Source organism: Carassius auratus, chromosome 18 (assembly GCF_003368295.1).
Source record: "Carassius auratus strain Wakin chromosome 18, ASM336829v1, whole genome shotgun sequence".
Classification (NCBI taxonomy): domain Eukaryota; kingdom Metazoa; phylum Chordata; class Actinopteri; order Cypriniformes; family Cyprinidae; genus Carassius; species Carassius auratus.
In genome coordinates this window covers 24,157,653-24,183,829 of record NC_039260.1, presented here as the reverse complement: position 1 = coordinate 24,183,829, position 26,177 = coordinate 24,157,653, and the positions used below count along the sequence as shown (strand labels likewise).

The 26,177-nt window shown below is 42.1% G+C and overlaps 1 protein-coding gene and 33 non-coding genes across 34 annotated transcripts; 21 read left to right on the top strand and 13 right to left on the bottom strand.

Annotated features, from left to right (window-relative positions):
- The first annotated feature begins 722 nt into the window (after window positions 1-722).
- trnaw-cca (transfer RNA tryptophan (anticodon CCA)) lies at window positions 723-794 on the top strand. The gene has a single exon. It is a non-coding gene; the product is annotated as a tRNA-Trp (tRNA).
- Window positions 795-1,022: 228 nt separating this feature from the next.
- Window positions 1,023-1,109, bottom strand: trnay-gua (transfer RNA tyrosine (anticodon GUA)). The gene is given in 2 exon segments: window positions 1,023-1,058; window positions 1,073-1,109. It is a non-coding gene; the product is annotated as a tRNA-Tyr (tRNA).
- Window positions 1,110-1,248: 139 nt separating this feature from the next.
- Window positions 1,249-1,320, top strand: trnaw-cca (transfer RNA tryptophan (anticodon CCA)). Its single transcript has one exon. It is a non-coding gene; the product is annotated as a tRNA-Trp (tRNA).
- A 739-nt stretch (window positions 1,321-2,059) lies between these two features.
- On the bottom strand, window positions 2,060-2,146 carry trnay-gua (transfer RNA tyrosine (anticodon GUA)). Its single transcript is given in 2 exon segments — window positions 2,060-2,095; window positions 2,110-2,146. It is a non-coding gene; the product is annotated as a tRNA-Tyr (tRNA).
- Window positions 2,147-2,284: 138 nt separating this feature from the next.
- trnaw-cca (transfer RNA tryptophan (anticodon CCA)) lies at window positions 2,285-2,356 on the top strand. The gene has a single exon. It is a non-coding gene; the product is annotated as a tRNA-Trp (tRNA).
- A 227-nt stretch (window positions 2,357-2,583) lies between these two features.
- Window positions 2,584-2,670, bottom strand: trnay-gua (transfer RNA tyrosine (anticodon GUA)). Its single transcript is given in 2 exon segments — window positions 2,584-2,619; window positions 2,634-2,670. It is a non-coding gene; the product is annotated as a tRNA-Tyr (tRNA).
- A 647-nt stretch (window positions 2,671-3,317) lies between these two features.
- Window positions 3,318-3,389, top strand: trnaw-cca (transfer RNA tryptophan (anticodon CCA)). The gene has a single exon. It is a non-coding gene; the product is annotated as a tRNA-Trp (tRNA).
- Window positions 3,390-3,617: 228 nt separating this feature from the next.
- trnay-gua (transfer RNA tyrosine (anticodon GUA)) lies at window positions 3,618-3,704 on the bottom strand. Its single transcript is given in 2 exon segments — window positions 3,618-3,653; window positions 3,668-3,704. It is a non-coding gene; the product is annotated as a tRNA-Tyr (tRNA).
- A 137-nt stretch (window positions 3,705-3,841) lies between these two features.
- On the top strand, window positions 3,842-3,913 carry trnaw-cca (transfer RNA tryptophan (anticodon CCA)). Its single transcript has one exon. It is a non-coding gene; the product is annotated as a tRNA-Trp (tRNA).
- Window positions 3,914-4,650: 737 nt separating this feature from the next.
- trnay-gua (transfer RNA tyrosine (anticodon GUA)) lies at window positions 4,651-4,737 on the bottom strand. The gene is given in 2 exon segments: window positions 4,651-4,686; window positions 4,701-4,737. It is a non-coding gene; the product is annotated as a tRNA-Tyr (tRNA).
- A 138-nt stretch (window positions 4,738-4,875) lies between these two features.
- Window positions 4,876-4,947, top strand: trnaw-cca (transfer RNA tryptophan (anticodon CCA)). The gene has a single exon. It is a non-coding gene; the product is annotated as a tRNA-Trp (tRNA).
- Window positions 4,948-5,686: 739 nt separating this feature from the next.
- Window positions 5,687-5,774, bottom strand: trnay-gua (transfer RNA tyrosine (anticodon GUA)). Its single transcript is given in 2 exon segments — window positions 5,687-5,722; window positions 5,738-5,774. It is a non-coding gene; the product is annotated as a tRNA-Tyr (tRNA).
- Window positions 5,775-6,663: 889 nt separating this feature from the next.
- trnaw-cca (transfer RNA tryptophan (anticodon CCA)) lies at window positions 6,664-6,735 on the top strand. Its single transcript has one exon. It is a non-coding gene; the product is annotated as a tRNA-Trp (tRNA).
- Window positions 6,736-7,441: 706 nt separating this feature from the next.
- Window positions 7,442-7,513, top strand: trnaw-cca (transfer RNA tryptophan (anticodon CCA)). Its single transcript has one exon. It is a non-coding gene; the product is annotated as a tRNA-Trp (tRNA).
- A 230-nt stretch (window positions 7,514-7,743) lies between these two features.
- trnay-gua (transfer RNA tyrosine (anticodon GUA)) lies at window positions 7,744-7,830 on the bottom strand. The gene is given in 2 exon segments: window positions 7,744-7,779; window positions 7,794-7,830. It is a non-coding gene; the product is annotated as a tRNA-Tyr (tRNA).
- Window positions 7,831-7,969: 139 nt separating this feature from the next.
- On the top strand, window positions 7,970-8,040 carry trnaw-cca (transfer RNA tryptophan (anticodon CCA)). The gene has a single exon. It is a non-coding gene; the product is annotated as a tRNA-Trp (tRNA).
- Window positions 8,041-8,777: 737 nt separating this feature from the next.
- Window positions 8,778-8,864, bottom strand: trnay-gua (transfer RNA tyrosine (anticodon GUA)). The gene is given in 2 exon segments: window positions 8,778-8,813; window positions 8,828-8,864. It is a non-coding gene; the product is annotated as a tRNA-Tyr (tRNA).
- Window positions 8,865-9,531: 667 nt separating this feature from the next.
- trnaw-cca (transfer RNA tryptophan (anticodon CCA)) lies at window positions 9,532-9,603 on the top strand. Its single transcript has one exon. It is a non-coding gene; the product is annotated as a tRNA-Trp (tRNA).
- Window positions 9,604-10,339: 736 nt separating this feature from the next.
- On the bottom strand, window positions 10,340-10,427 carry trnay-gua (transfer RNA tyrosine (anticodon GUA)). The gene is given in 2 exon segments: window positions 10,340-10,375; window positions 10,390-10,427. It is a non-coding gene; the product is annotated as a tRNA-Tyr (tRNA).
- A 140-nt stretch (window positions 10,428-10,567) lies between these two features.
- trnaw-cca (transfer RNA tryptophan (anticodon CCA)) lies at window positions 10,568-10,640 on the top strand. Its single transcript has one exon. It is a non-coding gene; the product is annotated as a tRNA-Trp (tRNA).
- Window positions 10,641-11,851: 1,211 nt separating this feature from the next.
- On the top strand, window positions 11,852-11,923 carry trnaw-cca (transfer RNA tryptophan (anticodon CCA)). The gene has a single exon. It is a non-coding gene; the product is annotated as a tRNA-Trp (tRNA).
- A 942-nt stretch (window positions 11,924-12,865) lies between these two features.
- Window positions 12,866-12,937, top strand: trnaw-cca (transfer RNA tryptophan (anticodon CCA)). The gene has a single exon. It is a non-coding gene; the product is annotated as a tRNA-Trp (tRNA).
- Window positions 12,938-13,641: 704 nt separating this feature from the next.
- On the top strand, window positions 13,642-13,713 carry trnaw-cca (transfer RNA tryptophan (anticodon CCA)). Its single transcript has one exon. It is a non-coding gene; the product is annotated as a tRNA-Trp (tRNA).
- A 433-nt stretch (window positions 13,714-14,146) lies between these two features.
- On the top strand, window positions 14,147-14,218 carry trnaw-cca (transfer RNA tryptophan (anticodon CCA)). The gene has a single exon. It is a non-coding gene; the product is annotated as a tRNA-Trp (tRNA).
- A 228-nt stretch (window positions 14,219-14,446) lies between these two features.
- On the bottom strand, window positions 14,447-14,533 carry trnay-gua (transfer RNA tyrosine (anticodon GUA)). The gene is given in 2 exon segments: window positions 14,447-14,482; window positions 14,497-14,533. It is a non-coding gene; the product is annotated as a tRNA-Tyr (tRNA).
- A 139-nt stretch (window positions 14,534-14,672) lies between these two features.
- Window positions 14,673-14,744, top strand: trnaw-cca (transfer RNA tryptophan (anticodon CCA)). Its single transcript has one exon. It is a non-coding gene; the product is annotated as a tRNA-Trp (tRNA).
- Window positions 14,745-14,925: 181 nt separating this feature from the next.
- trnaw-cca (transfer RNA tryptophan (anticodon CCA)) lies at window positions 14,926-14,997 on the top strand. The gene has a single exon. It is a non-coding gene; the product is annotated as a tRNA-Trp (tRNA).
- Window positions 14,998-15,730: 733 nt separating this feature from the next.
- trnay-gua (transfer RNA tyrosine (anticodon GUA)) lies at window positions 15,731-15,817 on the bottom strand. Its single transcript is given in 2 exon segments — window positions 15,731-15,766; window positions 15,781-15,817. It is a non-coding gene; the product is annotated as a tRNA-Tyr (tRNA).
- A 136-nt stretch (window positions 15,818-15,953) lies between these two features.
- On the top strand, window positions 15,954-16,025 carry trnaw-cca (transfer RNA tryptophan (anticodon CCA)). Its single transcript has one exon. It is a non-coding gene; the product is annotated as a tRNA-Trp (tRNA).
- Window positions 16,026-16,252: 227 nt separating this feature from the next.
- trnay-gua (transfer RNA tyrosine (anticodon GUA)) lies at window positions 16,253-16,339 on the bottom strand. Its single transcript is given in 2 exon segments — window positions 16,253-16,288; window positions 16,303-16,339. It is a non-coding gene; the product is annotated as a tRNA-Tyr (tRNA).
- Window positions 16,340-16,476: 137 nt separating this feature from the next.
- On the top strand, window positions 16,477-16,548 carry trnaw-cca (transfer RNA tryptophan (anticodon CCA)). Its single transcript has one exon. It is a non-coding gene; the product is annotated as a tRNA-Trp (tRNA).
- A 435-nt stretch (window positions 16,549-16,983) lies between these two features.
- Window positions 16,984-17,055, top strand: trnaw-cca (transfer RNA tryptophan (anticodon CCA)). Its single transcript has one exon. It is a non-coding gene; the product is annotated as a tRNA-Trp (tRNA).
- A 727-nt stretch (window positions 17,056-17,782) lies between these two features.
- Window positions 17,783-24,414, bottom strand: LOC113118756 (uncharacterized). Its single transcript, XM_026288173.1, has 12 exons — window positions 24,268-24,414; window positions 24,007-24,087; window positions 23,775-23,885; window positions 23,590-23,667; window positions 23,273-23,467; window positions 22,716-23,185; window positions 22,278-22,605; window positions 21,345-22,146; window positions 21,012-21,221; window positions 20,270-20,683; window positions 19,527-19,660; window positions 17,783-19,417 (listed from the first exon to the last, which is right to left on the bottom strand). Exons 1-12 carry the CDS (start codon window positions 24,412-24,414, stop codon window positions 18,290-18,292), a joined length of 4,098 nt encoding a protein of 1,365 aa, XP_026143958.1. The 3' UTR covers window positions 17,783-18,289.
- A 1,530-nt stretch (window positions 24,415-25,944) lies between these two features.
- On the top strand, window positions 25,945-26,016 carry trnaw-cca (transfer RNA tryptophan (anticodon CCA)). The gene has a single exon. It is a non-coding gene; the product is annotated as a tRNA-Trp (tRNA).
- Window positions 26,017-26,177: the final 161 nt, after the last annotated feature.

The following is a 26,177-nucleotide window of genomic DNA, read 5'->3' as shown; positions in this document are numbered from 1 at the left end:
CGAGGTTATTGGGAAAAATAGGCTCCTTATTGGGGTGAATGCATCAACGGCCATGGAAAGGAAGCAATAACCTGTTTTTTAAGACCTCATGGCGCAACGGTAGCGCGTCTGACTCCAGATCAGAAGGTTGCGTTTTCAAATCACGTCGGGGACAAGCCATCTCTTCTTTACATTAAAGTATGAAGTCCAAAGTCAAGCGTTTTCATCATAAGGTGTCAAGAAATTCAGACATCCGTACCTCTCGAGGTTTTGGGAAAATAGGCTCCTTTTTGATGGTGAATGCGTCAACGGCCATGCAAAGGAAGCAATAACCTGTTTTTTAAAGACCTCGTGGCGCAACGTAGCGCGTCTGACTCCAGATCAGAAGGTTCTAATATGACAAACGCTCTTTCCACTCTGTAAGTTGATATATTTGGATCTTGACCCATTGGCTTTTTTAACTGCCAATACGAGGTCTATAGGAAATGTGAAAATATTTGCTCTGAATTTAAAATCACACTCCTTCGAGCCGCAATCGAACCAGCGACCTAAGGATACCCAACAACTCATCTACAGTCCTCCGCTCTACCAGCTGAGCTATCGAAGGATGTAACGCATAAGGCACCAGAAGGTGTCAAGAAATTCAGACATCCGTACCTCTCGAGGTTATTGGGAAAAATAGGCTCCTTTTTGTGGTGAATGCGTCAACGACCATGCAAAGGAAGCAATAACCTGTTTTTTAAGACCTCGTGGCGCAATGGTAGCGCGTCTGACTCCAGATCAGAAGGTTGCGTGTTCAAATCACGTCGGGGTCAAGCCGTCTCTTCTTTACATTAAAAGTATGAAGTCCAACGTCAAGTGTTTTCATCCAGCTTTGTTTTCATAATTATTGAAGCTTGTAAAAAAGAAGCCTCTAATATGACAAACACTCCTTCCACTCTGTAAAGTGATATATTTGGATCTTGACCCATTGGCTTTTTTTAACTGCCAATATGAAGTCTAAAGGAAATGTGAAAATATTTGATCTGAATTTAAAATCACACTCCTTCGAGCCGGAATTGAACCAGCGACCTAAGGATACCCAACAACTCATCTACAGTCCTCCGCTCTACCAGCTGAGCTATCGAAGGATGGAAAAAGCGTAAGGCACGAAAAGTTTCCAAGAAAATCAGACATCCGTACCTCTCGAGGTTATTGAAAACAATAGGCTCCATTTTTGTGGTGAATGCGTCAACGGCCATGCAAAGGAAGCAATAACCTGTTTTTTAAGACCTCGTGGCGCAACGGTAGCGCGTCTGACTCCAGATCAGAAGGTTGCGTGTTCAAATCACGTCGGGGTCAAGCTGTCTCTTCTTTACATTAAAAGTATGAAGTCCAACGTCAAGTGTTTTCATAATTATTGAAGCGTGTAAAAAAGAAGCCTCTAATATGACAAACGCTCCTTCCACTCTGTAAGGTGATATATTTGGATCTTGACCCATTGGCTTTTTTTAACTGCCAATACGAGGTCTAAAGGAAATGTGAAAATATTTGCTCTGAATTTAAAATCACACTCCTTGGAGCCGCAATCGAACCAGCGACCTAAGGATACCCAACAAACTCATCTTCAGTCCTCGCTCTACCAGCTGAGCTATAGAAGGATGGAAAATCGTAAGGCACGAAAAGTTTCCAAGAAAATCAGACATCCGTACCTCTTGAGGTTATTGGGAAAAGTAGGCCTCCTTATTGGGGTGAATGCATCAACGGCCAGGCAAAGGAAGCAATAACCTGCTTTTTTAAGTCCTTGTGACGCAACGGTATAGCGCGTCTGACTCCAGATCAGAAGGTTGCGTGTTCAAATCACGTTGGGTCAAGCCGTCTCTTCTTTACATTAAAAGTATGAGTCCAACGTCAAGTGTTTTCATCCAGCTTTGTTTTCATAATTATTGAAGCTTGTAAAAAAAGAAGCCTCTAATATGACAAACACTCCTTCCACTCTGTAAAGTGATATATTTGGATCTTGACCCATTGGCTTTTTTTAACTGCCAATACGAAGTCTAAAGGAAATGTGAAAATATTTGATCTGAATTCAAAATCACACTCCTTCGAGCCGGAATTGAACCAGCGACCTAAGGATACCCAACAACTCATCTACAGTCCTCCGCTCTACCAGCTGAGCTATCGAAGGATGGAAAAAGCGTAAGGCACGAAGAAGTTCCAAGAAATCAGACATCCGTACCTCTTGAGGCTTATTGGGAAAAGTAGGCTCCTTATTGGGGTGAATGCATCAACGGCCATGCAAAGGAAGCAATAACCTGTTTTTTAAGACCTCGTGGCGCAATGGTAGCGCGTCTGACTCCAGATCAGAAGGTTGCGTGTTCAAATCACGTCGGGGTCAAGCCGTCTCTTCTTTACATTAAACGTATGAAGTCCAACGTCAAGTGTTTTCATCCAGCTTTGTTTTCATAATTATTGAAGCTTGTAAAAAAGAAGCCTCTAATATGACAAACACTCCTTCCACTCTGTAAAGTGATATATTTGGATCTTGACCCATTGGCTTTTTTAAACTGCCAATATGAGTCTAAAGGAAATGTGAAAATATTTGATCTGAATTTAAAATCACACTCCTTCGAGCCGGAATTGAACCAGCGACCTAAGGATACCCAACAACTCATCTACAGTCCTCCGCTCTACCAGCTGAGCTATCGAAGGATGAAAAGCGTAAGGCACGAAAAGTTTCAAGAAAATCAGACATCCGTACCTCTCGAGGTTATTGGAAAACAATAGGCTCCATTTTTTGGTGAATGCGTCAACGGCCATGCAAAGGAAGCAATAACCTGTTTTTTAAGACCTCCGTGGCGCAACGGTAGCGCGTTCTGACTCCAGATCAGAAGGTTGCGTGTTCAAATCACGTCGGGGTCAAGCCTGTCTCTTCTTTACATTAAAAGTATGAAGTCCAACGTCAAGTGTTTTCATAATTATTGAAGCGTGTAAAAAAGAAGCCTCTAATATGACAAACGCTCCTTCCACTCTGTAAGGTGATATATTTGGATCTTGACCCATTGGCTTTTTTTAACTGCCAATACGAAGTCTAAAGGAAATGTGAAAATATTTGCTCTGAATTTAAAATCACACTCCTTGAGCCGGCAATCGAACCAGCGACCTAAGGATACCCAACAACTCATCTACAGTCCTCCGCTCTACCAGCTGAGCTATCGAAGGATGTAAACGCATAAGGCACAGAAAGGTGTCAAGAAATTCAGACATCCGTACCTCTCGAGGTTATTGGGAAAAATAGGCTCCTTTTTGTGGTGAATGCGTCAACGACCATGCAAAGGAAGCAATAACCTGTTTTTTAAGACCTCGTGGCGCAATGGTAGCGCGTCTGACTCCAGATCAGAAGGTTGCGTGTTCAAATCACGTCGGGGTCAAGCCGTCTCTTCTTTACATTAAAAGTATGAAGTCCAACGTCAAGTGTTTTCATCCAGCTTTGTTTTCATAATTATTGAAGCTTGTAAAAAAGAAGCCTCTAATATGACAAACACTCCTTCCACTCTGTAAAGTGATATATTTGGATCTTGACCCATTGGCTTTTTTTAACTGCCAATACGAAGTCTAAAGGAAATGTGAAAATATTTGATCTGAATTTAAAATCACACTCCTTCGAGCCGGAATTGAACCAGCGACCTAAGGATACCCAACAACTCATCTACAGTCCTCCGCTCTACCAGCTGAGCTATCGAAGGATGGAAAAAGCGTAAGGCACGAAAAGTTTCCAAGAAAATCAGACATCCGTACCTCTCGAGGTTATTGAAAAAATAGGCTCCTTTTTGTGGTGAATGCGTCAACGGCCATGCAAAGGAAGCAATAACCTGTTTTTTAAGACCTCGTGGCGCAACGGTAGCGCGTCTGACTCCAGATCAGAAGGTTGCGTGTTCAAATCACGTCGGGGTCAAGCCGTCTCTTCTTTACATTAAAAGTATGAAGTCCAACGTCAAGTGTTTTCATAATTATTGAAGCGTGTAAAAAAGAAGCCTCTAATATGACAAACGCTCTTTCCACTCTGTAAGGTGATATATTTGGATCTTGACCCATTGGCTTTTTTAACTGCCAATACGAGGTCTATAGGAAATGTGAAAATATTTGCTCTGAATTTAAAATCACACTCCTTGGAGCCGCAATCGAACCAGCGACCTAAGGATACCCAACAACTCATCTTACAGTCCTCCGCTCTACCAGCTGAGCTATCGAAGGATGTAACGCATAAGGCACCAGAAGTGTCAAGAAATTCAGACATCCGTACCTCTCGAGGTTATTGGGAAAAGTAGGCTCCTTTTTGTGGTGAATGCGTCAACAGCCATGGCAAAGGAAGCAATAACCTGTTTTTTAAGACTTCGTGGCGCCAATGGTAGCGCGTCTGACTCCAGATCAGAAGGTTGCGTGTTCAAATCACGTCTGGGGTCAAGCCATCTCTTCTTTACATTAAAAGTATGAAGTCCAACGTCAAGTGTTTTCATCCAGCTTTGTTTTCATAATTATTGAAGCTTGTAAAAAAGAAGCCTCTAATATGACAAACACTCCTTCCACTCTGTAAAGTGATATATTTGGATCTTGACCCATTGGCTTTTTTTAACTGCCAATATGAAGTCTAAAGGAAATGTGAAAATATTTGATCTGAATTTAAAATCACACTCCTTCGAGCCGGAATTGAACCAGCGACCTAAGGATACCCAACAACTCATCTACAGTCCTCCGCTCTACCAGCTGAGCTATCGAAGGATGGAAAAAGCGTAAGGCACGAAAAGTTTCCAAGAAAATCAGACATCCGTACCTCTCGAGGTTATTGGAAAAATAGGCTCCATTTTTGTGGTGAATGCGTCAACGGCCATGCAAAGGAAGCAATAACCTGTTTTTTAAGACCTCGTGGCGCAACGGTAGCGCGTCTGACTCCAGATCAGAAGGTTGCGTGTTCAAATCACGTCGGGGTCAAGCTGTCTCTTCTTTACATTAAAAGTATGAAGTCCAACGTCAAGTGTTTTCATAATTATTGAAGCGTGTAAAAAAGAAGCCTCTAATATGACAAACGCTCCTTCCACTCTGTAAGGTGATATATTTGGATCTTGACCCATTGGCTTTTTTTAACTGCCAATACGAGGTCTAAAGGAAATGTGAAAATATTTGCTCTGAATTTAAAATCACACTCCTTGGAGCCGCAATCGAACCAGCGACCTAAGGATACCCAACAACTCATCTTCAGTCCTTCCGCTCTACCAGCTGAGCTATCGAAGGATGGAAAACGCATAAGGCACGAAAGGTTCAAGAAAATTCAGACATCCGTACCTCTCGAGGTTATTGGGAAAATAGGCTCCTTATTGTGGTGAATGCGTCAACGGCCATGCAAAGGAAGCAATAACCTGCTTTTTAAGACCTTCGTGACGCAACGGGTAGCGCGTCTGACTCCAGATCAGAAGGTTGCGTGTTCAAATCACGTCGGGGTCAAGCCATCTCTTCTTTACATTAAAAGTATGAAGTCCAACGTCAAGTGTTTTCATCCAGCTTTGTTTTCATAATTATTGAAGCTTGTAAAAAAGAAGCCTCTAACATGACAAACACTCCTTCCACTCTGTAAAGTGATATATTTGGATCTTGACCCATTGGCTTTTTTTAACTGCCAATACGAAGTCTAAAGGAAATTCGAAAATATTTTGATCTGAATTTAAAATCACACTCCTTCGAGCCAGAATTGAACCAGCGACCTAAGGATACCCAAACAACTCATCTACAGTCCTCCGCTCTACCAGCTGAGCTATCGAAGGATGTAACGCATAAGGCACCAGATGGTGTCAAGAAATTCAGACATACGTACCTCTCGAGGTTATTGGGAAAAATAGGCTCCTTATTGGGGTGAATGCCATCAACGGCCATGGAAAGGAAGCAATAACCTGTTTTTTAAGACCTTGTGGCGCAACGGTAGCGCGTCTTACTCCAGATCAGAAGTTGCGTTTTCAAATCACGTCGGGGACAAGCCATCTCTTCTTTACATAAAAGTATGAAGTCAAGTCAAGCGTTTCATCTAAGTACCAGAAGGTGTCAAGAAATTCAGCGTCCGTACCTCTCGAGGTTATTGGGGAAAAATAGGCTCCTTTTTGTGGTGAATGCGTCAACGGCCATGCAAAGGAAGCAATAACCTGTTTTTAAGACCTCGTGGCGGCAACGGTAGCGCGTCTGACTCCAGATCAGAAGGTTGCGTGTTCAAATCACGTCGGGGTCAACCCATCTCTTCTTTACATTAAACGTATGAAGTCCAATTCAAGTGTTTTCTATAAATATTGAAGCATGTAAAAAAGAAGCCTCTAATATGACAAACGCTCTTTCCACTCTGTAAGGTGATATATTTGGATCTTGACCGATTGGCTTTTTTAACTGCCAATACGAGGTCTATAGGAAATGTGAAAATATTTGCTCTGAATTAAAATCACACTCCTTGGAGCCGCAATCGAACCAGCGACCTAAGGATAACCCAACAACTCATCTACAGTCCTCCGCTCTACCAGCTGAGCTATCGAAGGATGAAAAGCATAAGGCACCGAAAAGTTTCAAGAAAATCAGACATCCGTACCTCTCGAGGTTATTGGGAAAAATAGGCTCCTTTTTGTGGTGAATGCATCAACGGCCATGCAAAGGAAGCAATAACCTGTTTTTTAAGACCTCGTGGCGCAACGGTAGCGCGTCTGACTCCAGATCAGAAGGTTGCGTGTTCAAATCACGTCGGGGTCAAGCCGTCTCTTCTTTACATTAAAAGTATGAAGTCCAACGTCAAGTGTTTCATCCAGCTTTGTTTTCATAATTATTGAAGCTTGTAAAAAAGAAGCCTCTAATATGACAAACACTCCTTCCACTCTGTAAAGTGATATATTTGGATCTTGACCCATTGGCTTTTTTTTAACTGCCAATACGAAGTCTAAAGGAAATGTGAAAATATTTGATCTGAATTTAAAATCACACTCCTTCGAGCCGGAATTGAACCAGCGACCTAAGGATACCCAACAACTCATCTACAGTCCTCCGCTCTACAGCTGAGCTATCGAAGGATGTAACGCATAAGGCACCAGATGGTGTCAAGAAATTCAGACATACGTACCTCTCGAGGTTATTGGGAAAAATAGGCTCCTTATTGGGGTGAATGCATCAACGGCCATGGAAAGGAAGCAATAACCTGTTTTTTAAGACCTTGTGGGCGCAACGTTAGCGCGTCTTACTCCAGATCAGAAGGTTGCGTTTTCAAATCACGTCGGGGACAAGCCATCTCTTCTTTACATTAAAAGTATGAAGTCCAAAGTCAAGCGTTTTCATCATAAGGCACCAGAAGGTGTCAAGAAATTCAGACGTCCGTACCTCTCGAGGTTATTGGGGAAAAATAGGCTCCTTTTTGTGGTGAATGCGTCAACGGCCATGCTAAAGGAAGCAATAACCTGTTTTTTAAGACCTCGTGGCGCAACGGTAGCGCGTCTGACTCCAGATCAGAAGGTTGCGTGTTCAAATCACGTCGGGGTCAAGCCATCTCTTCTTTACATTAAAAGTATGAAGTCCAACGTCAAGTGTTTTCATCAGCTTTGTTTTCATAATTATTGAAGCTTGTAAAAAAAGAAGCCTCTAATATGACAAACACTCCTTCCACTCTGTAAAGTGATATATTTGGATCTTTGACCCATTGGCTTTTTTTAACTGCCAATATGAAGTCTAAAGGAAATGTGAAAATATTTGATCTGAATTTAAAAATCACACTCCTTCGAGCCGGAATTGAACCAGCGACCTAAGGATACCCAACAACTCATCTACAGTCCTCCGCTCTACCAGCTGAGCTATCGAAGGATGGAAAAAGCGTAAGGCACGAAAAGTTTCCAAGAAAATCAGACATCCGTACCTCTCGAGGTTATTGGAAACAATAGGCTCCATTTTGTGGTGAATGCGTCAACGGCCATGCAAAGGAAGCAATAACCTGTTTTTTTAAGACCTCGTGGCGCAACGGTAGCGCGTCTGACTCCAGATCAGAAGGTGCGTGTTCAAATCACGTCGGGGTCAAGCCTGTCTCTTCTTTACATTAAAAGTATGAAGTCCAACGTTCAAGTGTTTTCATAATTATTGAAGCGTGTAAAAAGAAGCCTCTAATATGACAAACGCTCCTTCCACTCTGTAAAGGTGATATATTTGGATCTTGACCCATTGGCTTTTTTTAACTGCCAAACGAAGTCTAAAGGAAATGTGAAAATATTTGCTCTGAATTTAAAAATCACACTCCTTGGAGCCGCAATCGAACCAGCGACCTAAGGATACCCAAGAACTCATCTTCAGTCCTCCGCTCTACCAGCTGAGCTATAGAAGGATGGAAAAATCGTAAGGCACGAAAAGTTTCCAAGAAAATCAGACATCCGTACCTCTTGAGGTTATTGGAAACAGTAGGCTCCTTATTGGGGTGATGCATCAACGGCCAGGCAAAGGAAGCAATAACCTGCTTTTTTAAGTCCTTGTGACGCAACGGTAGCGCGTCCTGACTCCAGATCAGAAGGTTGCGTGTTCAATCACGTTGGGGTCAAGCCATCTCTTCTTTACATTAAAAAGTATGAAGTCCAACGTCAAGTGTTTTCATCCAGCTTTGTTTCATAATTATTGAAGCTTGTAAAAAAGAAGCCTCTACATGACAAACACTCCTTCCACTCTGTAAAGTGATATATTTGGATCTTGACCCATTGGCTTTTTTAACTGCCAATACGAAGTCTAAAGGAAATTCGAAAATATTTGATCTGAATTTAAAATCACACTCCTTCGAGCCGGAATTGAACCAGCGACCTAAGGATACCCAACAACTCATCTACAGTCCTCCGCTCTACCAGCTGAGCTATCGAAGGACGGAAAAAGCATAAGGCACGAAAAGTTTCCAAGAAAAATCAGACATCCGTACCTCTCGAGGTTATTGAGAAAAATAGGCTCCATTTTTGTGGTGAATGCGTCAACGGCCGATGCAAAGGAAGCAATAACCTGTTTTGTAAGACCTCGTTGGCGCAACGGTAGCGCGTCTGACTCCAGATCAGAAGGTTGCGTGTTCAAATCACGTTGGGGTCAAGCCGTCTCTTCTTTACATTAAAAGTATGAAGTCCAACGTCATGTGTTTTCATCCAGCTTTGTTTTCATAATTATTGAAGCTTGTAAAAAAGAAGCCTCTAATATGACAAACACTCCTTCCACTCTGTAAAGTGATATATTTTGGATCTTGACCCATTGGCTTTTTTTAACTGCCAATACAAAGTCTAAAGGAAATGTGAAAATATTTGATCTGAATTCAAAATCACACTCCTTCGAGCCGGAATTGAACCAGGGCTAAGGATACCCAACAACTCATCTACAGTCCTCCGCTCTACCAGCTGAGCTATCGAAGGATGGAAAAAGCGCAAGGCACGAAAAGTTTCCAAGAAAATCAGACATCCGTACCTCTCGAGGTTATTGAGAAAAATAGGCTCCATTTTTGTGGTGAATGCGTCAACGGCCATGCAAAGGAAGCAATAACCTGTTTTTTAAGACCTCGTGGCGCAACGGTAGCGCGTCTGACTCCAGATCAGAAGGTTGCGTGTTCAAATCACGTCGGGGTCAAGCCGTCTCTTCTTTACATTAAAAGTATGAAGTCCAACGTCAAGTGTTTTCATAATTATTGAAGCGTGTAAAAAAGAAGCCTCTAATATGACAAACGCTCCTTCCACTCTGTAAGGTGATATATTTGGATCTTGACCCATTGGCTTTTTTAACTGCCAATACGAGGTCTAAAGGAAATGTGAAAATATTTGCTCTGAATTTAAAATCACACTCCTTGGAGCCGCAATCGAACCAGCGACCTAAGATACCCAACAACTTATCTACAGTCCTCCGCTCTACCAGCTGAGCTATCGAAGGATGTAACGCATAAGGCACCAGAAGGTGTCAAGAAATTCAGACATCGTACCTCTCGAGGTTATTGGGAAAAATAGGCTCCTTTTTGTGGTGAATGCGTCAACAGCCATGCAAAGGAAGCAATAACCTGTTTTTTAAAGACCTCGTGGCGCAATGGTAGCGCTTCTTAACTCCAGATCAGAAGGTTGCGTTGTTCAAATCACGTCGGGGTCAAGCCATCTCTTCTTTACATTAAAAGTAAGAAGTCCAACGTCAAGTGTTTTCATCCAGCTTGTTTTCATAATTATTGAAGCTTGTAAAAAAGAAGCCTCTAATATGACAAACACTCCTTCCACTCTGTAAAGTTGATATATTTGGATCTTGACCCATTGGCTTTTTTTAACTGCCAATATGAAGTCTAAAGGAAATGTGAAAATATTTGATTCTGAATTTAAAATCACACTCCTTCGAGCCGGAATTGAACCAGCGACCTAAGGATACCCAACAACTCATCTACAGTCCTCCGCTCTAACCAGCTGAGCTATCGAAGGATGGAAAAAGCGTAAGGCACGAAAAGTTTCCAAGAAAATCAGACATCCGTACCTTCGAGGTTATTGAAAACAATAGGCTCCATTTTTGTGGTGAATGCGTCAAACGGCCATGCAAAGGAAGCAATAAACCTGTTTTTTAAGACCTCGTGGCGCAACGGTAGCGCGTCTGACTCCAGATCAGAAGGTTTGCGTGTTCAAATCACGTCGGGGTCAAGCTGTCTCTCTTTACATTAAAGTATGAAGTCCAACGTCAAGTGTTTTTCATAATTATTTGAAGCGTGTAAAAAAGAAGCCTCTAATATGACAAACGCTCCTTCCACTCTGTAAGGTGATATATTTGGATCTTGACCATTGGTTTTTTTAACTGCCAATACGAGGTCTAAAGGAAATGTGAAAAATATTTGCTCTGAATTTAAAATCACACTCCTTGGAGGCGCAATTGAACCAGCGACCTAAGGATACCCAACAACTCATCTAAAGTCCTCCGCTCTACCAGCTGAGCTATCGAAGGACGGAAAAGCATAAGGCACGAAAAGTTTCCAAGAAATCAGACATGCCGTACCTCTCGAGGTATTTGAGGGAAAATAGGGCTCCATTTTTTTTTAACTGCCCAATACGAGGTCTAAAGCGAAATGTGAAAATAAATTTGCTCTGAATTTAAAAATCACACTCCTTGGAGGCGCAATTGAACCAGCGACCTAAGGGATACCCAACAACCTCATCTACAGTCCTCCGCTACCAGCTGAGCTATCGGAAGGACGGAAAAGCATAAGGCACGAAAAGTTTCCAAGAAAATCCAGACATCCGTTACCTCTTCGAGGTTGATTGAAGAAAATAGGCTCCATTTTTGTGGTGAATGCGTCAACGGCGATGCAAAGGAAGCAATAACCTGTTTTTTAAGACCTCGTGGCGCAACGGTAGCGCGTCTGACTCCAGATCAGAAGGTGCGTGTTCAAATCACGTTGGGGGTCAAGCCGTCTCTTCTTTACATTAAAAGTATGAAGTCCAACGTCAAGTGTTTTCATCAGCTTTGTTTTCATAATTATTGAAGCTTGTAAAAAAGAAGCCTCTAATATGACAAACACTCCTTCCACTCTGTAAAGTGATATATTTGGATCTTGACCCATTGGCTTTTTTTAACTGCCAATACAAAGTCTAAAGGAAATGTGAAAATATTTGATCTGAATTCAAAATCACACTCCTTCGAGCCGGAATTGAACCAGGGCTAAGGATACTCCAACAACTCATCTACAGTCCTCCGCTCTACCAGCTGAGCTATCGAAGGATGGAAAAAGCGTAAGGCACGAAAAGTTTCCAAGAAAATCAGACATCCGTACCTCTTGAGCTTATTGGGCAAAGTAGGCTCCTTATTGGGGGTGAATGCATCAATGGCCATGCAAAGGAAGCAATAATATGTTTTTTAAGACCTCGTGGCGCAACGGTAGCGCGTCTGACTCCAGATCAGAAGGTTGCGTGTTCAAATCACGTCGGGGTCAAGCCGTCTCTTCTTTAAATTAAAAGTATGAAGTCCAACGTCAAGGTGTTTTCATAATTATTGAAGCTTGTAAAAAGAAGCCTCTAATATGACAAACGCTCTTTCCACTCTGTAAGGTGATGATATTTGGATCTTGACCCATTGGCTTTTTTAACTGCCAATACGAGGTCTAAAGGAAATGTGAAAATATTGCTCTGAATTTAAAATCACACTCCTTGGAGGCGCAATCGAACCAGCGACCTAAGGATACCCAACAACTCATCTACAGTCCTCCGCTCTACCAGCTGATCTATCAAAGGATGTAACGGCATAAGGCACCAGAAGGTGTCAAGAAATTCAGACATCCGTACCTCTCGAGGTTATTGGGAAAAATAGGCTCCTTTTTGTGGTGAATGCGTCAACGGCCATGCAAAGGAAGCAATAACCTGTTTTTTAAGACCTCGTGGCGCAACGGAGCGCGTCTGACTCCAGATCAGAAGGTTGCGTGTTCAAATCACGTCGGGGTCAAGCCGTCTCTTCTTTAAATTAAAAGTATGAAGTCCAACGTCAAGTGTTTTCATAATTATTGAAGCTTGTAAAAAAGAAGCCTCTAATATGACAAACGCTCTTTCCACTCTGTAAGGTGATATATTTGGATCTTGACCCATTGGCTTTTTTTAACTGCCAATACGAGGTCTATAGGAAATGTGAAAATATTTGCTCTGAATTTAAAATCACACTCCTTGGAGGCGCAATCGAACCAGCGACCTAAGGATACCCAACAACTCATCTACAGTCCTCCGCTCTACCAGCTGATCTATCAAAGGATGTAACGCATAAGGCACCAGAAGGTGTCAAGAAATTCAGACATCCGTACCTCTCGAGGTTATTGGGAAAAATAGGCTCATTTTTTATGGTGAATGCGTCAACGACCATGCAAAGGAAGCAACAACCTGTTTTTTAAGACCTCGTGGCGCAATGGTAGCGCGTCTGACTCCAGATCAGAAGGTTGCGTGTTCAAATCACGTCGGGGTCAAGCCGTCTCTTCTTTACATTAAAAGTATGAAGTCCAACGTCAAGTGTTTTCATCCAGCTTTGTTTTCATAATTATTGAAGCTTGTAAAAAAGAAGCCTCTAATATGACAAACACCCCTTCCACTCTGTAAAGTGATATATTTGGATCTTGACCCATTGGCTTTTTTTAACTGCCAATATGAAGTCTAAAGGAAATGTGAAAATATTTGATCTGAATTTAAAATCACACTTCTTCGAGCCGGAATTGAACCAGCCACCTAAGGATACCCAACAACTCATCTACAGTCGTCCGCTCTACCAGCTGAGCTATCGAAGGATGTAACGCATAAGGCACCAGATGGTGTCAAGAAATTCAGACATACGTACCTCTCGAGGTTATTGGGAAAAATAGGCTCCTTATTGGGGTGAATGCATCAACGGCCATGGAAAGGAAGCAATAACCTGTTTTTTAAGACCTTGTGGCGCAACGGTAGCGCGTCTTACTCCAGATCAGAAGGTTGCGTTTTCAAATCACGTCGGGGACAAGCCATCTCTTCTTTACATTAAAAGTATGAAGTCCAAAATCAAGCGTTTTCATCATAAGGCACCAGAAGGTGTCAAGAAATTCAGACGTCCGTACCTCTCGAGGTTATTGGGAAAAATAGGCTCCTTTTTGTGGTGAATGCGTCAACGGCCATGCAAAGGAAGCAATAACCTGTTTTTTAAGACCTCGTGGCCCAACGGTAGCGCGTCTGACTCCAGATCAGAAGGTTGCGTGTTCAAATCACGTCGGGGTCAACCCATCTCTTCTTTACATTAAACGTATGAAGTTCAATTCAAGTGTTTTCATGAATATTGAAACATGTAAAAAAGAAGCCTCTAATATGACAAACGCTCTTTCCACTCTGTAAGGTGATATATTTGGATCTTGACCCATTGGCTTTTTTAACTGCCAATACGAGGTCTATAGGAAATGTGAAAATATTTGCTCTGAATTTAAAATCACACTCCTTGGAGCCGCAATCGAACCAGCGACCTAAGGATACCCAACAACTCATCTACAGTCCTCCGCTCTACCAGCTGAGCTATCGAAGGATGTAACGCATAAGGCACCAGAAGGTGTCAAGAAATTCAGACATCCGTACCTCTCGAGGTTATTGGGAAAAATAGGCTCCTTTTTGTGGTGAATGCGTCAACAGCCATGCAAAGGAAGCAATAACCTGTGTTTTAAGACTTCGTGGCGCAATGGTAGCACGTCTGACTCCAGATCAGAAGGTTGCGTGTTCAAATCACGTCGGGGTCAAGCCATCTCTTCTTTACATTAAAAGTATGAAGTCCAACGTCAAGTGTTTTCATCCAGCTTTGTTTTCATAATTATTGAAGCTTGTAAAAAAGAAGCCTCTAATATGACAAACACTCCTTCCACTCTGTAAAGTGATATATTTGGATCTTGACCCATTGGCTTTTTTTAACTGCCAATATGAAGTCTAAAGGAAATGTGAAAATATTTGATCTGAATTTAAAATCACACTCCTTCGAGCCGGAATTGAACCAGCGACCTAAGGATACCCAACAACTCATCTACAGTCCTCCACTCTACCAGCTGAGCTATCGAAGGATGGAAAAAGCGTAAGGCACGAAAAGTTTCCAAGAAAATCAGACATCCGTACCTCTCGAGGTTATTGAGAAAAATAGGCTCCATTTTTGTGGTGAATGCGTCAACGGCCATGCAAAGGAAGCAATAACCTGTTTTTTAAGACCTCGTGGCGCAATGGTAGCGCGTCTGACTCCAGATCAGAAGGTTGCGTGTTCAAATCACGTCGGGGTCAAGCCGTCTCTTCTTTACATTAAAAGTATGAAGTCCAAAGTCAAGCGTTTTCATCATAAGGCACCAGAAGGTGTCAAGAAATTCAGACGTCCGTACCTCTTGAGGTTATTGGGAAAAATAGGCTCCTTTTTGTGGTGAATGCGTCAACGGCCATGCAAAGGAAGCAATAACCTGTTTTTTAAGACCTCGTGGCGCAATGGTAGCGCGTCTGACTCCAGATCAGAAGGTTGCGTGTTCAAATCACGTCGGGGTCAACCCATCTCTTCTTTACATTAAACGTATGAAGTCCAATTCAAGTGTTTTCATAAATATTGAAGCGTGTAAAAAAGAAGCCTCTAATATGACAAACGCTCTTTCCACTCTGTAAGGTGATATATTTGGATCTTGACCCATTGGCTTTTTTAACTGCCAATACGATGTCTATAGGAAATGTGAAAATATTTGCTCTGAATTTAAAATCACACTACTTGGAGCCGCAATCGAACCAGCGACCTAAGGATACCCAACAACACATCTACAGTCCTCCGCTCTACCAGCTGAGCTATCGAAGGATGTAACGCATAAGGCACCAGAAGGTGTCAAGAAATTCAGACATCCGTACCTCTCGAGGTTATTAGGAAAAATAGGCTCCTTTTTGTGGTGAATGCGTCAACAGCCATGGAAAGGAAGCAATAACCTGTTTTTTAAGACTTCGTGGCGCAATGGTAGCGCGTCTGACTCCAGATCAGAAGGTTGCGTTTTCAAATCACGTCGGGGTCAAGCCATCTCTTCTTTACATTAAAAGTATGAAGTCCAACGTCAAGTGTTTTCATCCAGCTTTGTTTTCATAATTATTGAAGCTTGTAAAAAAGAAGCCTCTAATATGACAAACACTCCTTCCACTCTGTAAAGTGATATATTTGAATCTTGACCCATTGGCTTTTTTTAACTGCCAATACGAAGTCTAAAGGAAATGTGAAAATATTTGATCTGAATTTAAAATCACACTCCTTCGAGCCGGAATTGAACCAGCGACCTAAGGATACCCAACAACTCATCTACAGTCCTCCGCTCTACCAGCTGAGCTATCGAAGGATGTAACACATAAGGCACCAGAAGGTGTCAAGAAATTCAGACATCCGTACCTCTCGAGGTTATTGGGAAAAATAGGCTCATTTTTGTGGTGAATGCGTCAACGACCATGCAAAGGAAGCAACAACCTGTTTTTTAAGACCTCGTGGCGCAATGGTAGTGCGTCTGACTCCAGATCAGAAGGTTGCGTGTTCAAATCACGTCGGGGTCAAGCCATCTCTTCTTTACATTAAAAGTATGAAGTCCAACGTCAAGCGTTTTCATCCAGCTTCGTTTTCATAATTATTGAAGCTGTAAAAAAGAAGCCTCTAATATGACAAACACTACTTCCACTCTGTAAAGTTATATATTTGGATCTTGACCCATTGGCTTTTTTGAACTGCCAATACGAAGTCTAAAGGAAATGTGAAAATATTTGATCTGAATTTAAAATCACACTCCTTCGAGCCGGAATTGAACCAGCGACCTAAGGATACCCAACAACTCATCTACAGTCCTTCGCTCTACCAGCTGAGCTATCGAAGGATGGAAAATTGTAAGGCACGAAAAGTTTCCAAGAAAATCAGACATCCGTACCTCTTGAGGTTATTGGGAAAAGTAGGCTCCTTATTGGGGTGAATGCATCAACGGCCATGCAAAGGAAGCAATAATATGTTTTTTAAGACCTCGTGGCGCAACGGTAGTGCGTCTGACTCCAGATCAGAAGGTTGCGTGTTCAAATCACGTCGGGGTCAAGCCGTCTCTTCTTTACATTAAACGTATGAAGTCCAACGTCAAGTGTTTTCATAATTATTGAAGCGTGTAAAAAAGAAGCCTCTAATATGACAAACGCTCTTTCCACTCTGTAAGGTGATATATTTGGATCTTGACCCATTGGCTTTTTTTATCTGCCAATACGAAGTCTAAAGGAAATGTGAAAATATTTGATCTGAATTTAAAATCACACTCCTTCGAGCCGGAATTGAACCAGTGACCTAAGGATACCCAACAACTCATCTACAGTCCTCCACTCTACCAGCTGAGCTATCGAAGGATGTAACGCATAAGGCACCAGAAGGTGTCAAGAAATTCAGACATCCGTACTTCTCGAGGTTATTGGGAAAAATAGGCTCCTTTTTGTGGTGAATGCGTCAACGACCATGCAAAGGAAGCAATAACCTGTTTTTTAAGACCTCGTGGCGCAATGGTAGCACGTCTGACTCCAGATCAGAAGGTTGCGTGTTCAAATCACGTCGGGGTCAAGCTGTCTCTTCTTTACATTAAAAGTATGAAGTCCAACGTCAAGTGTTTTCATCCAGCTTTGTTTTCATAATTATTGAAGCTTGTAAAAAAGAAGCCTCTAATATGACAAACACTCCTTCCACTCTGTAAAGTGATATATTTGGATCTTGACCCATTGGCTTTTTTTAACTGCCAATATGAAGTCTAAAGGAAATGTGAAAATATTTGATCTGAATTTAAAATCACACTCCTTCGAGCGGGAATTGAACCAGCGACCTAAGGATACCCAACAACTCATCTACAGTCCTCCGCTCTACCAGCTCCGCCAAAGCTGGGGAACAATTGTCTGTATAAGAAGGGGGGGAAGAGGGGAGAGGGAGGAAGAGAAGCGCGAGAAATTCAGGAAATCGTAGGTTCGAATCCACGCTGTCACATAAAGTTATGCGTGTATTTGTTAAAAATCGTAAATCGATTGTTTCGTGTCCAAGTTTGATTTGAAAAGTAATGTATTTGAATTTAATTATTGTTTCGTTTCTAAGATTGATTTTGACAGTAATGTTTTTGATTTAATAATTCTTTCGTTTCTAAGATTGATTTTTATTTTATTCTCATTATCATTATCATTAGTCAAAGTGCATTTATTAAGGCAATCATTTCCTGTGGCAGGAGGGACAAAATAACCTCCTTATTACGGCATTCACACTTTATTGTATCATATTACTTACTGCAAAGCTACACGTGACACTGAATTTAACTGTAAACTGAATGTCATTACATTCAATAAAACAAATAAATACAACACACCAGTCAAAGAGAAATATATTTATTAACTATATACATATTTAAAAAAATGTAGGAAAAGTACTAAATTCAATATAAAATTAAGAATTTTAAGTGCACACGCTATATAAAATAAGTACAAAAAAATATATAAATATATACATCAAAATCTACACATTTTGGTATTTTACTTTATACTGCTTCCTCTACACATAAACCTTTCTATAATAATAATAATAATAGTTTAACTTTATTTAATATGTATATATATTTCCATATGTATTATAGTGTATTCACATACATACCCACATGTTTATAATAATAATAATAATAATAATAATAATAATAATAATAATACAAGATAAAAAAAAGTGCACAGTATAACTCTTTAACATTAAATATGGCTGGAAGATAAAAAACAGAACAGATCCAACCAAGAGAACAAAATGAATGTATCACACATAAATAAATGAGTTATCTTCTCATAATCTGTAACCACTGCTCCTTCGTAATTGTTTCTTTATTAGGGCAATATATTTTGCCTTTGTACTGGCTATGGCCAGTTTCTTGAGTACGAAATTGGCCACACTTTCTGCACGAATTTGCTTTTACAGTGCGATTGTACGATCGTTTGGTTGGAGTGGCTGTGTCATTTGCAGGTGGCTCAGAGGAAATTGCTCCAGGGTTAATGGTGGAAAATGGGGCTGGGCAGGGCACCAGAAACATCTGAGACACAACAGGGGCAGTGGGTGTGTCAGGAACCAATGGGTGTGGTGCTGTCGGCCTGGGACAAATTGTCCTTAGCTGGCTGGACGTGGCTGAACGCTGAGGGTGTACGGCTGATGGCCAGATTGAAGTTGCTGTGGCAGATGTACAGGTAGCTGAGGGCGCAATCTTTCTAAACTTTGTCTTTGCCTGTCCAGCTGTGTCTGGTGGCATCTGGTAGGTATGCAACTGGTGGCTATATTGTGGAGGCACAACAGGCTGTACTCGTGCTGGAGGCAAAACATCCAAAGCCACTGGACGTGCCTCCGGAAGGTCCAGCCCTTGCAACAGCAAGGAGACCTCCTGACCCTTTAAACGGTTATTGTGCCATGTCGTAAGGGTCCTCTGATTTACCTCAACTAGCTGAAGGGTTGTGTCATTCATCACCGTTCCATTGCTCAGGATTAGCTGCCGAATTTTTCTGTAATCACGAAGAATGAGATCCCATCTAGACAGAGATTCTGTCCGCTGTTTCTTGGGGCTTCGGTGGATGTTACATAACCTTATGAAAATCATTTCAACAAGGCGACAGCAATTAGGCCACTGTGCTGGAGAGCCGCTAGAACCCAAAACACACCTTTTTGTGCTGTCGACACCAGGAGTGAAGACAGCTTTCTTTTTTGGGGACCTAAAACGTCCTGTAAGTAGCCTGTCTTGATGACAAGCAGCATACACCACCCTGTCTTTATCAAATTTGTCCAGGTTCTGCCACAGACCCACAATGGTCGCAACTTGTTGGTTGGTAAGTGTGAGGCTTGTCTGTGTGCGCATCTCCACCAGACACTCTGCCAACGCATCCACCCGGTCCATTCCAGGAATGCAGTGTTCGTCAACAGCCTGGAAATATATAACTGTTGGTTAGGTATTTACATGCTGTTAAGTAAGTTTACTGCTTAATGGCAGATAACTAAATGAGTGACAATTCGTATAGAAAAGGAAATTTTACCATTGCTGAGGGCACTGGTGTATCTAAAGGATCCTGGACACTGGGTACTGGTGCAGCTGAAGGAGCCCGGACTCTGAGCAGTGGTGGAGCCTGGACACTGAGCAGTGATGCAGCTACACTGGGCACTGGTGCAGCTGAAGGAGCCCGGACTCTGAGCAGTGGTGGAGCCTGGACACTGGGCAGTGGTGGAGCCTGGACACTGAGCAGTGATGCAGCTACACTGGGCACTGGTGCAGCTGAAGGAGCCCGGACTCTGAGCAGTGGTGGAGCCTGGACACTGGGCAGTGGTGGAGTCTGGACACTGGGCAGTGGTGCAGCTACACTGGGCACTGGTGCAGCTGAAGGAGCTCGGACTCTGAGCAGTGGTGGAGCCTGGACACTGGGCAGTGGTGGAGTCTGGACACTGGGCAGTGGTGCAGCTACACTGGGCACTGGTGCAGCTGAAGGAGCCCGGACTTTGAGCAGTGGTGGAGTCTGGACACTGGGCAGTGGTGCAGCTACACTGGGCACTGGTGCAGCTGAAGGAGCCCGGACTCTGAGCAGTGGTGGAGCCTGGACACTGGGCACTGGTGCAGCTGAAGGAGCCCGGACTCTGAACAATGGTGGAGCCTGGACACTGAGCAGTGATGCAGCTACACTGGGCACTGGTGCAGTTGAAGGAGCACGGACTCTGAGCAGTGGTGGAGCCTGGACACTGGGCAGTGGTGGAGTCTGGACACTGGGCAGTGGTGGAGTTTGGACACTGGGCAATGGTGGAGTCTGGACACTGGGCAATGGTGGAGTCTGGACACTGGGCAGTGGTGGAGTCTGGACACTGGGCAATGGTGGAGTCTGGACACTGGGCAGTGGTGGAGTCTGGACAATGGGCAGTGGTGGAATTTTGACACTGGGCAGTGGTGCAGCTGTAGGAGCCTGGACACTGGGAACTGGTGCAGCTGGTAGAACTGGTGGACCTGAAAGGACTAAGTCATCTGATGCCACAAGATTTGCCACTGTGGCTTCCTCTCCAAAGAAATCAATGAAACCCTCATCCTTTTCCACTTGCTCCTCCACATCTATCTCCTCCAGCAATTGAGAGGTCCTATCAGAGGTAGGGCACATGTCCTCCAGGGGCTGACTATTCTGCCTCAACAAGTACTGTACTCCAATGAGCTCCCCTGAGGAAATATTTGTAACAGGAAACATTTTTAATGGAAATTATGCAGAAAGGTTTATTTAGAAATGCAGTAAATATTTTGTTGTCCACTTCTGTATGAACAATATATATCTAATTCAGAGGGTATCATAAAAAGACAGGATTACTCTATATTCTACTATGTATTTTATTTTCTGCCCTGAAACCTAGAACACAGAATAATGTATAAATATTCTGGTAGTATAATTTTTCTCTGATATGTCAAAATTACATTATTATTGTCCAAAAGCACTTGTAATTTTACCAAAAACATGCTACATCATGAGCTGCATTTATCAAAATATTTTTACCTGTGTATACTGCAGGTGGAGTGAAGCTAGGGACCAATTTCCTGCCATACAACTTATTGTAGTTCTCATTGACAGAGTAAACCAGCTCCCCTGTGTAAGAGCGCAGAGTTGAACCTCCATCTGCAACAGCAGCTTCAGCCCGGTCCTGATTCCAGCGTAATAAACCTTCCAGGAGATAAATCTGGAAGTTCAGGCTGTTTGCGCTGTTCCCTAGAAAAAGAAATAGAAAGCCAAATATTGCTTTGAGAAAATGCAAAACATAAAATTTAATCTGCAAATATCTTGATAAACAGGAATTAGTGGCAAAATGTGGTATATTCTGACATGACAAACCTGGAATAAATCTGTTTAGGTGGCAGTGAAATGATTCCAGGGATGTGGAGCCTCTGGCACAACGATAAGTTTTTAGAACCACCCCACCCTTGCTTGTAGTTCCAGTTTCAGTATAGAGCGGCACATTTGGAGGGTCTTGGATACAGGTGATGTGCCGCCTCTGGACATTCCAGATGTGCTGCATTCTCACACTGTCAAGTAGAGGAACACCAAGAGCATCATTCCCCTTGCCACCCATGAGCTCTCTGATGAGCATATCAAGGAGGCGGAAAGTGGTTTCTTCTCCCCGTGTTCTCCTCCTGCAGTGCTGGAGCAGCTCAGCTTTAGTTAAATGATGGTCCAGTTCTGCCTCCGACAGAGTAGGCCAGCCCTGTTGGATGAGTTGCTCCCTTTTGGCCTGTCTCAGCAGAGTGAGATCCCCTGCATCCCACTCAAAAATGCAGGATGACAGCCTTGCCATAAAAGTAGGGTACAACTGGTGGGCGTCAGTGGTGCACCCTACTGCCAGACGTCGCATAAAATGCCAAATGTCTAGGCGGACGATGACATCTGGCCAGCCGCTGAACCGCCTCTTCAATTTAGTCTCTCCCACTTTCTTGCAACAATCACAGTCCACATAAATGATAGTGGGAGGATCAACACCAGCACTCCGGTATCGCTCCATGAGCCCTGCAGCCATGAGGTCTAACCCAGCCCCTTCATTCGCAGTCAGGACACTCATCAGCACCTGACCTATCTCATTGCCCACTGAGGTAAGCCACTGTGCTGTGCCTTTCGCAGGCCCACTCAACTTCTTGGTGATCTGAAAGAAACAATAAGCATAGCAAATAATACAACATGCATCCAAATCAGTTACACTGAAAAAAATAAAGCTCTCTTGGTCTAACAATACATTATAGATAAGGGTACAGTCAATTAAGCAGCTTATCTGACCTTCTTAGTTGAATCCATTTTTAAGATTGATCCATACGTGGATGTTATGCTGGCCTTTATGTGATCGAGCCTGTTGAGAATGTCCTGACTATATACAGTGAGGAGCCATTTGTAGCTGGGTACTGAAGCAAGTGGTGGTGGCTCCTGGAAGTGCAGCGGATGCAGGCCACGATTATCAAAAAAGGCCACACACTCTGATGTGTACCGAAGCGCACGTTTCAACCACTCCTCACTGTGGTTCTCTCTCAGCTGGCCGATGATCCTCACTGGACCATTCCCCATGCCCCTCTCACGCAGCAAGCGAAGAACCCGAATGTCACAGGCATACCTTGGAAAAAAGCATTCATTTAAGTATCTTATTATAAGGTATCTAATTATTGTAGGAAATATTTATCAGAAAGGGTAGCACATAAGTGAAAATGACTGCAAAATAATTACTTGCGTGTGAGGATGACCCTGAATTCAGATCGATGGGCCAGGTCCAACTGCTGCAGCACAGCTTGACTCCAGGACAGATAGCTGGTTCTACACCTGGTGCAGATCAGGGTCTCTGTCACCAGGTTGTAGTATCTGTCAATGTCTAACACCTGTCGTACCCTCCTGTGCAGTCCACCACCACACAGCTGTTGCCTGGCACAGGCAGGGTTAGTACACTGGAGCCGCACCTTCCACAGCTTATATGGCATCCAGAGCAAGAGACGCTGTGAAAAAAACCTATCAGGTGTTGGAGCTTGGTGGTACAACAGGGCTGGTGGTGGGGGGTGATACCACAACTGTAGGTTTTCACGCAGCTCCAGCTTTCCCTTTGCACCAACCCTAAAAAGTGCTTCTGACACCCACTTCTGGTCTTGCTGTGGCATTGTCTGTGGCCACAGAAGGGGGAGATCTTCTGGCTGAGATGAGACCTGCTGATATTATAAAAAACACTGGTTTAAATAAAAGCTAAGAGAGCATTAAATGATGAAGACATGTATATATTTTGAATGAGATCTTACTGGGCTCCTCACAACAGTATTCTCAGAAACAGTTGATGGCGTTGCTGTTTTTTTGATGCGTTGTGAACTCTGAGGTGGAGGAAGGAAGAAGGAAGAGGAGGACTGGATGACGGGCTGATGAGGTTTGGGGGATGGAGGAGGATGAGGATCAGAGGGTGGACATGAAACTGTAGCTGAACTGGAGTGCTCTAACATCTGTGGAGTCAAACATTATGAATAATTTATTAAGGGGATTGCCATGTTTTTAATACATTAAAATTACATAGTGATAAAGTCATGATGACATTATAAAAGTCTTGATGTCTTTTAATATTAACCTGAGAGGTTTTCCTCTGGGTGCTCAAATTAGGTTTTGCTGCTGCCACATGTGAGCCTCCAAACCTTGACTTTTCAAACTAAAAAGATTTGTCATGGTTAGTGATAACAAAACCCTAACACTATAGTTAAAGGTTGAGATGTTTCAGTATCTGCAGTGATGCATGCAATAGTGTGGTCTGCTTACCATTGACAATGTCAGTTTAGGTCTCTTTGCAGGACATGACACATCGCTGACAGAGGGTGTGCTTTGGGCCGGGGTGCTCTGTGATGCTTCCCCTGTGACTGGTGGATGAACCTGTGACACATGCATAAAGTACAAAACAGTCTTCCTAATGTGATTTTAGATATAAAGACACATTGATGTTGCAAACACATCTATCTATTTATGCAACTTGAACCAGGCTAATTTAAGTTACCTTGTGAAAGCCACAAATACATGTCTGAGCTTCCTTCAGAAGAGTGGTCTGTCCCCTCATTTGCAGAGGGCACTTTTCTATCTGTGAACATGAATTATACCTCTGACACTGGATCTCAAAACAGCAATAAGTCATCATAATTATATCAATATAACATTGTATTTACATGTAATTACTTAACCATACACATAAATAAAAATACCACAATGTATTGTCAAAAAAGTTTGTTAGTTTGCCCATGAATCTAGCTGCATAACTTACCTTCTGATACATCTCATGCCATCTTTTTTGTCGGGGAGAAGGTCTATTCCCCTGTGTAGATGGCCAAACTCCTGTTTGGGCAAAACTCTCCAGACGCGCAAGCCATTCAGCATTACTCATGCCTTTGTGAAACTTAGCTGAAGCCATGTCGTTGCCTGAAACACTACATAACACGTTACACTAACTGCCATTGTAGCCTGTAGCATTTACCCTCCTGTTGTGTTCATTTCATGATAGCTAGTTGTGTTCCTGGTCCAGAACGACCGCCATATTATAGCAGATTATAAGTTCATTATAATACACATATTATCTTACATATAACATGTTGTGATTTATTTATTTATTATTTAATGCCATGTCAGCAGCAGGGGCTATATTCATGCCAAGAGGAAACATTTCAATTGCACAATTCAGTCATATATATAATGTCAAAACAATTATATAACATTTATATATATATATATATATATATATATATATATATATATATATATATATATATATATATATATATATATATATATGTTTGTATGTATGTGTGTATGTTTGTACAAATATAAAAAAATACATATAATAAGATTATAACAAGAATAAAAGTATAAGAACAATTACATAGAGTCTTAACAAGTTGTGATAGATCTTTCTATTATGGCTGTATGTCTCAATGACCTAGGCTCATACAACACGTTTATGAGTATAAATAAATAAATAAATATATAGCATTATGGATTAATTTGACTAAAACAAATACTCAGATTAAACATATTGTGGTCTTTCAACTGTGTCCATGTGATAAGGGCATGAACCTGAATGTATAAACTTATCCATTCACTTCTTTTGACTGGTCATAACATATGTACAAACATATAACATACGTGTAAAAGTTAAACAAAACATTAACATTTTCCAAATTTATTTTGTGTGTTCAAATGCCGCATTTGGAAAAAGCTGTGGAACCTTATTACAATTCAATAAAAAGCATTTTTTTTTTCATTGAGAAAACTTGTTAATCGGTTAAATTCGACATATTTACAGTTACGTTAGCTCCGGTCGTAATAGTATTTACACATCAGTGACAGTTGACGTTACGTAGTATCAAGCGGTAATCATAGGCTAATTTACATGGCCAATCTTGCTATTCCTAAAGAACAAAAATCCTAAACCATTTCATTCATATCAAGATATAAATAACATACATGAGCGGAATGTAAATAATTTAACGTTACCTGAGCGGAGATTACATGCAATTGGCGAGGACGTGCGTGATTGGTGTATGAGAAATAGACCTTGCCATTTCATTGGACGCGGAAAAATAGAGATCGCAACGTGATTGAATTATAAAAGATAGAAGTCGTAACGTGATTGGTTTTTAAAAGATAGAAGTCGTAACGTGATTGGTTTTCAAAAGATAGAGGTCGTAACGTGATTGGTTTTCAAAAGATAGAGGTCATAACGTGATTGGTTTTTAAAAGATAGAAGTCGGCATACTATTGGATTAATTTTACAGACTTGTGGTTGTCAGGTACCGCCATCGAAGGATGGAAAAAGCGTAAGGCACGAAAAGTTTCCAAGAAAATCAGACATCCGTACCTCTCGAGGTTATTGAAAACAATAGGCTCCATTTTTGTGGTGAATGCGTCAACGGCCATGCAAAGGAAGCAATTACCTGTTTTTTAAGACCTTGTGGCGCAACGGTAGCGCGTCTGACTCCAGATCAGAAGGTTGCGTGTTCAAATCACGTCGGGGTCAAGCCGTCTCTTATTTACATTAAAAGTATGAAGTCCAATGTCAAGTGTTTTCATCCAGCTTTGTTTTCATAATTATTGAAGCTTGTAAAAAAGAAGCCTCTAATATGACAAACACTCCTTCCACTCTGTAAAGTGATATATTTGAATATTGACCCATTTTAT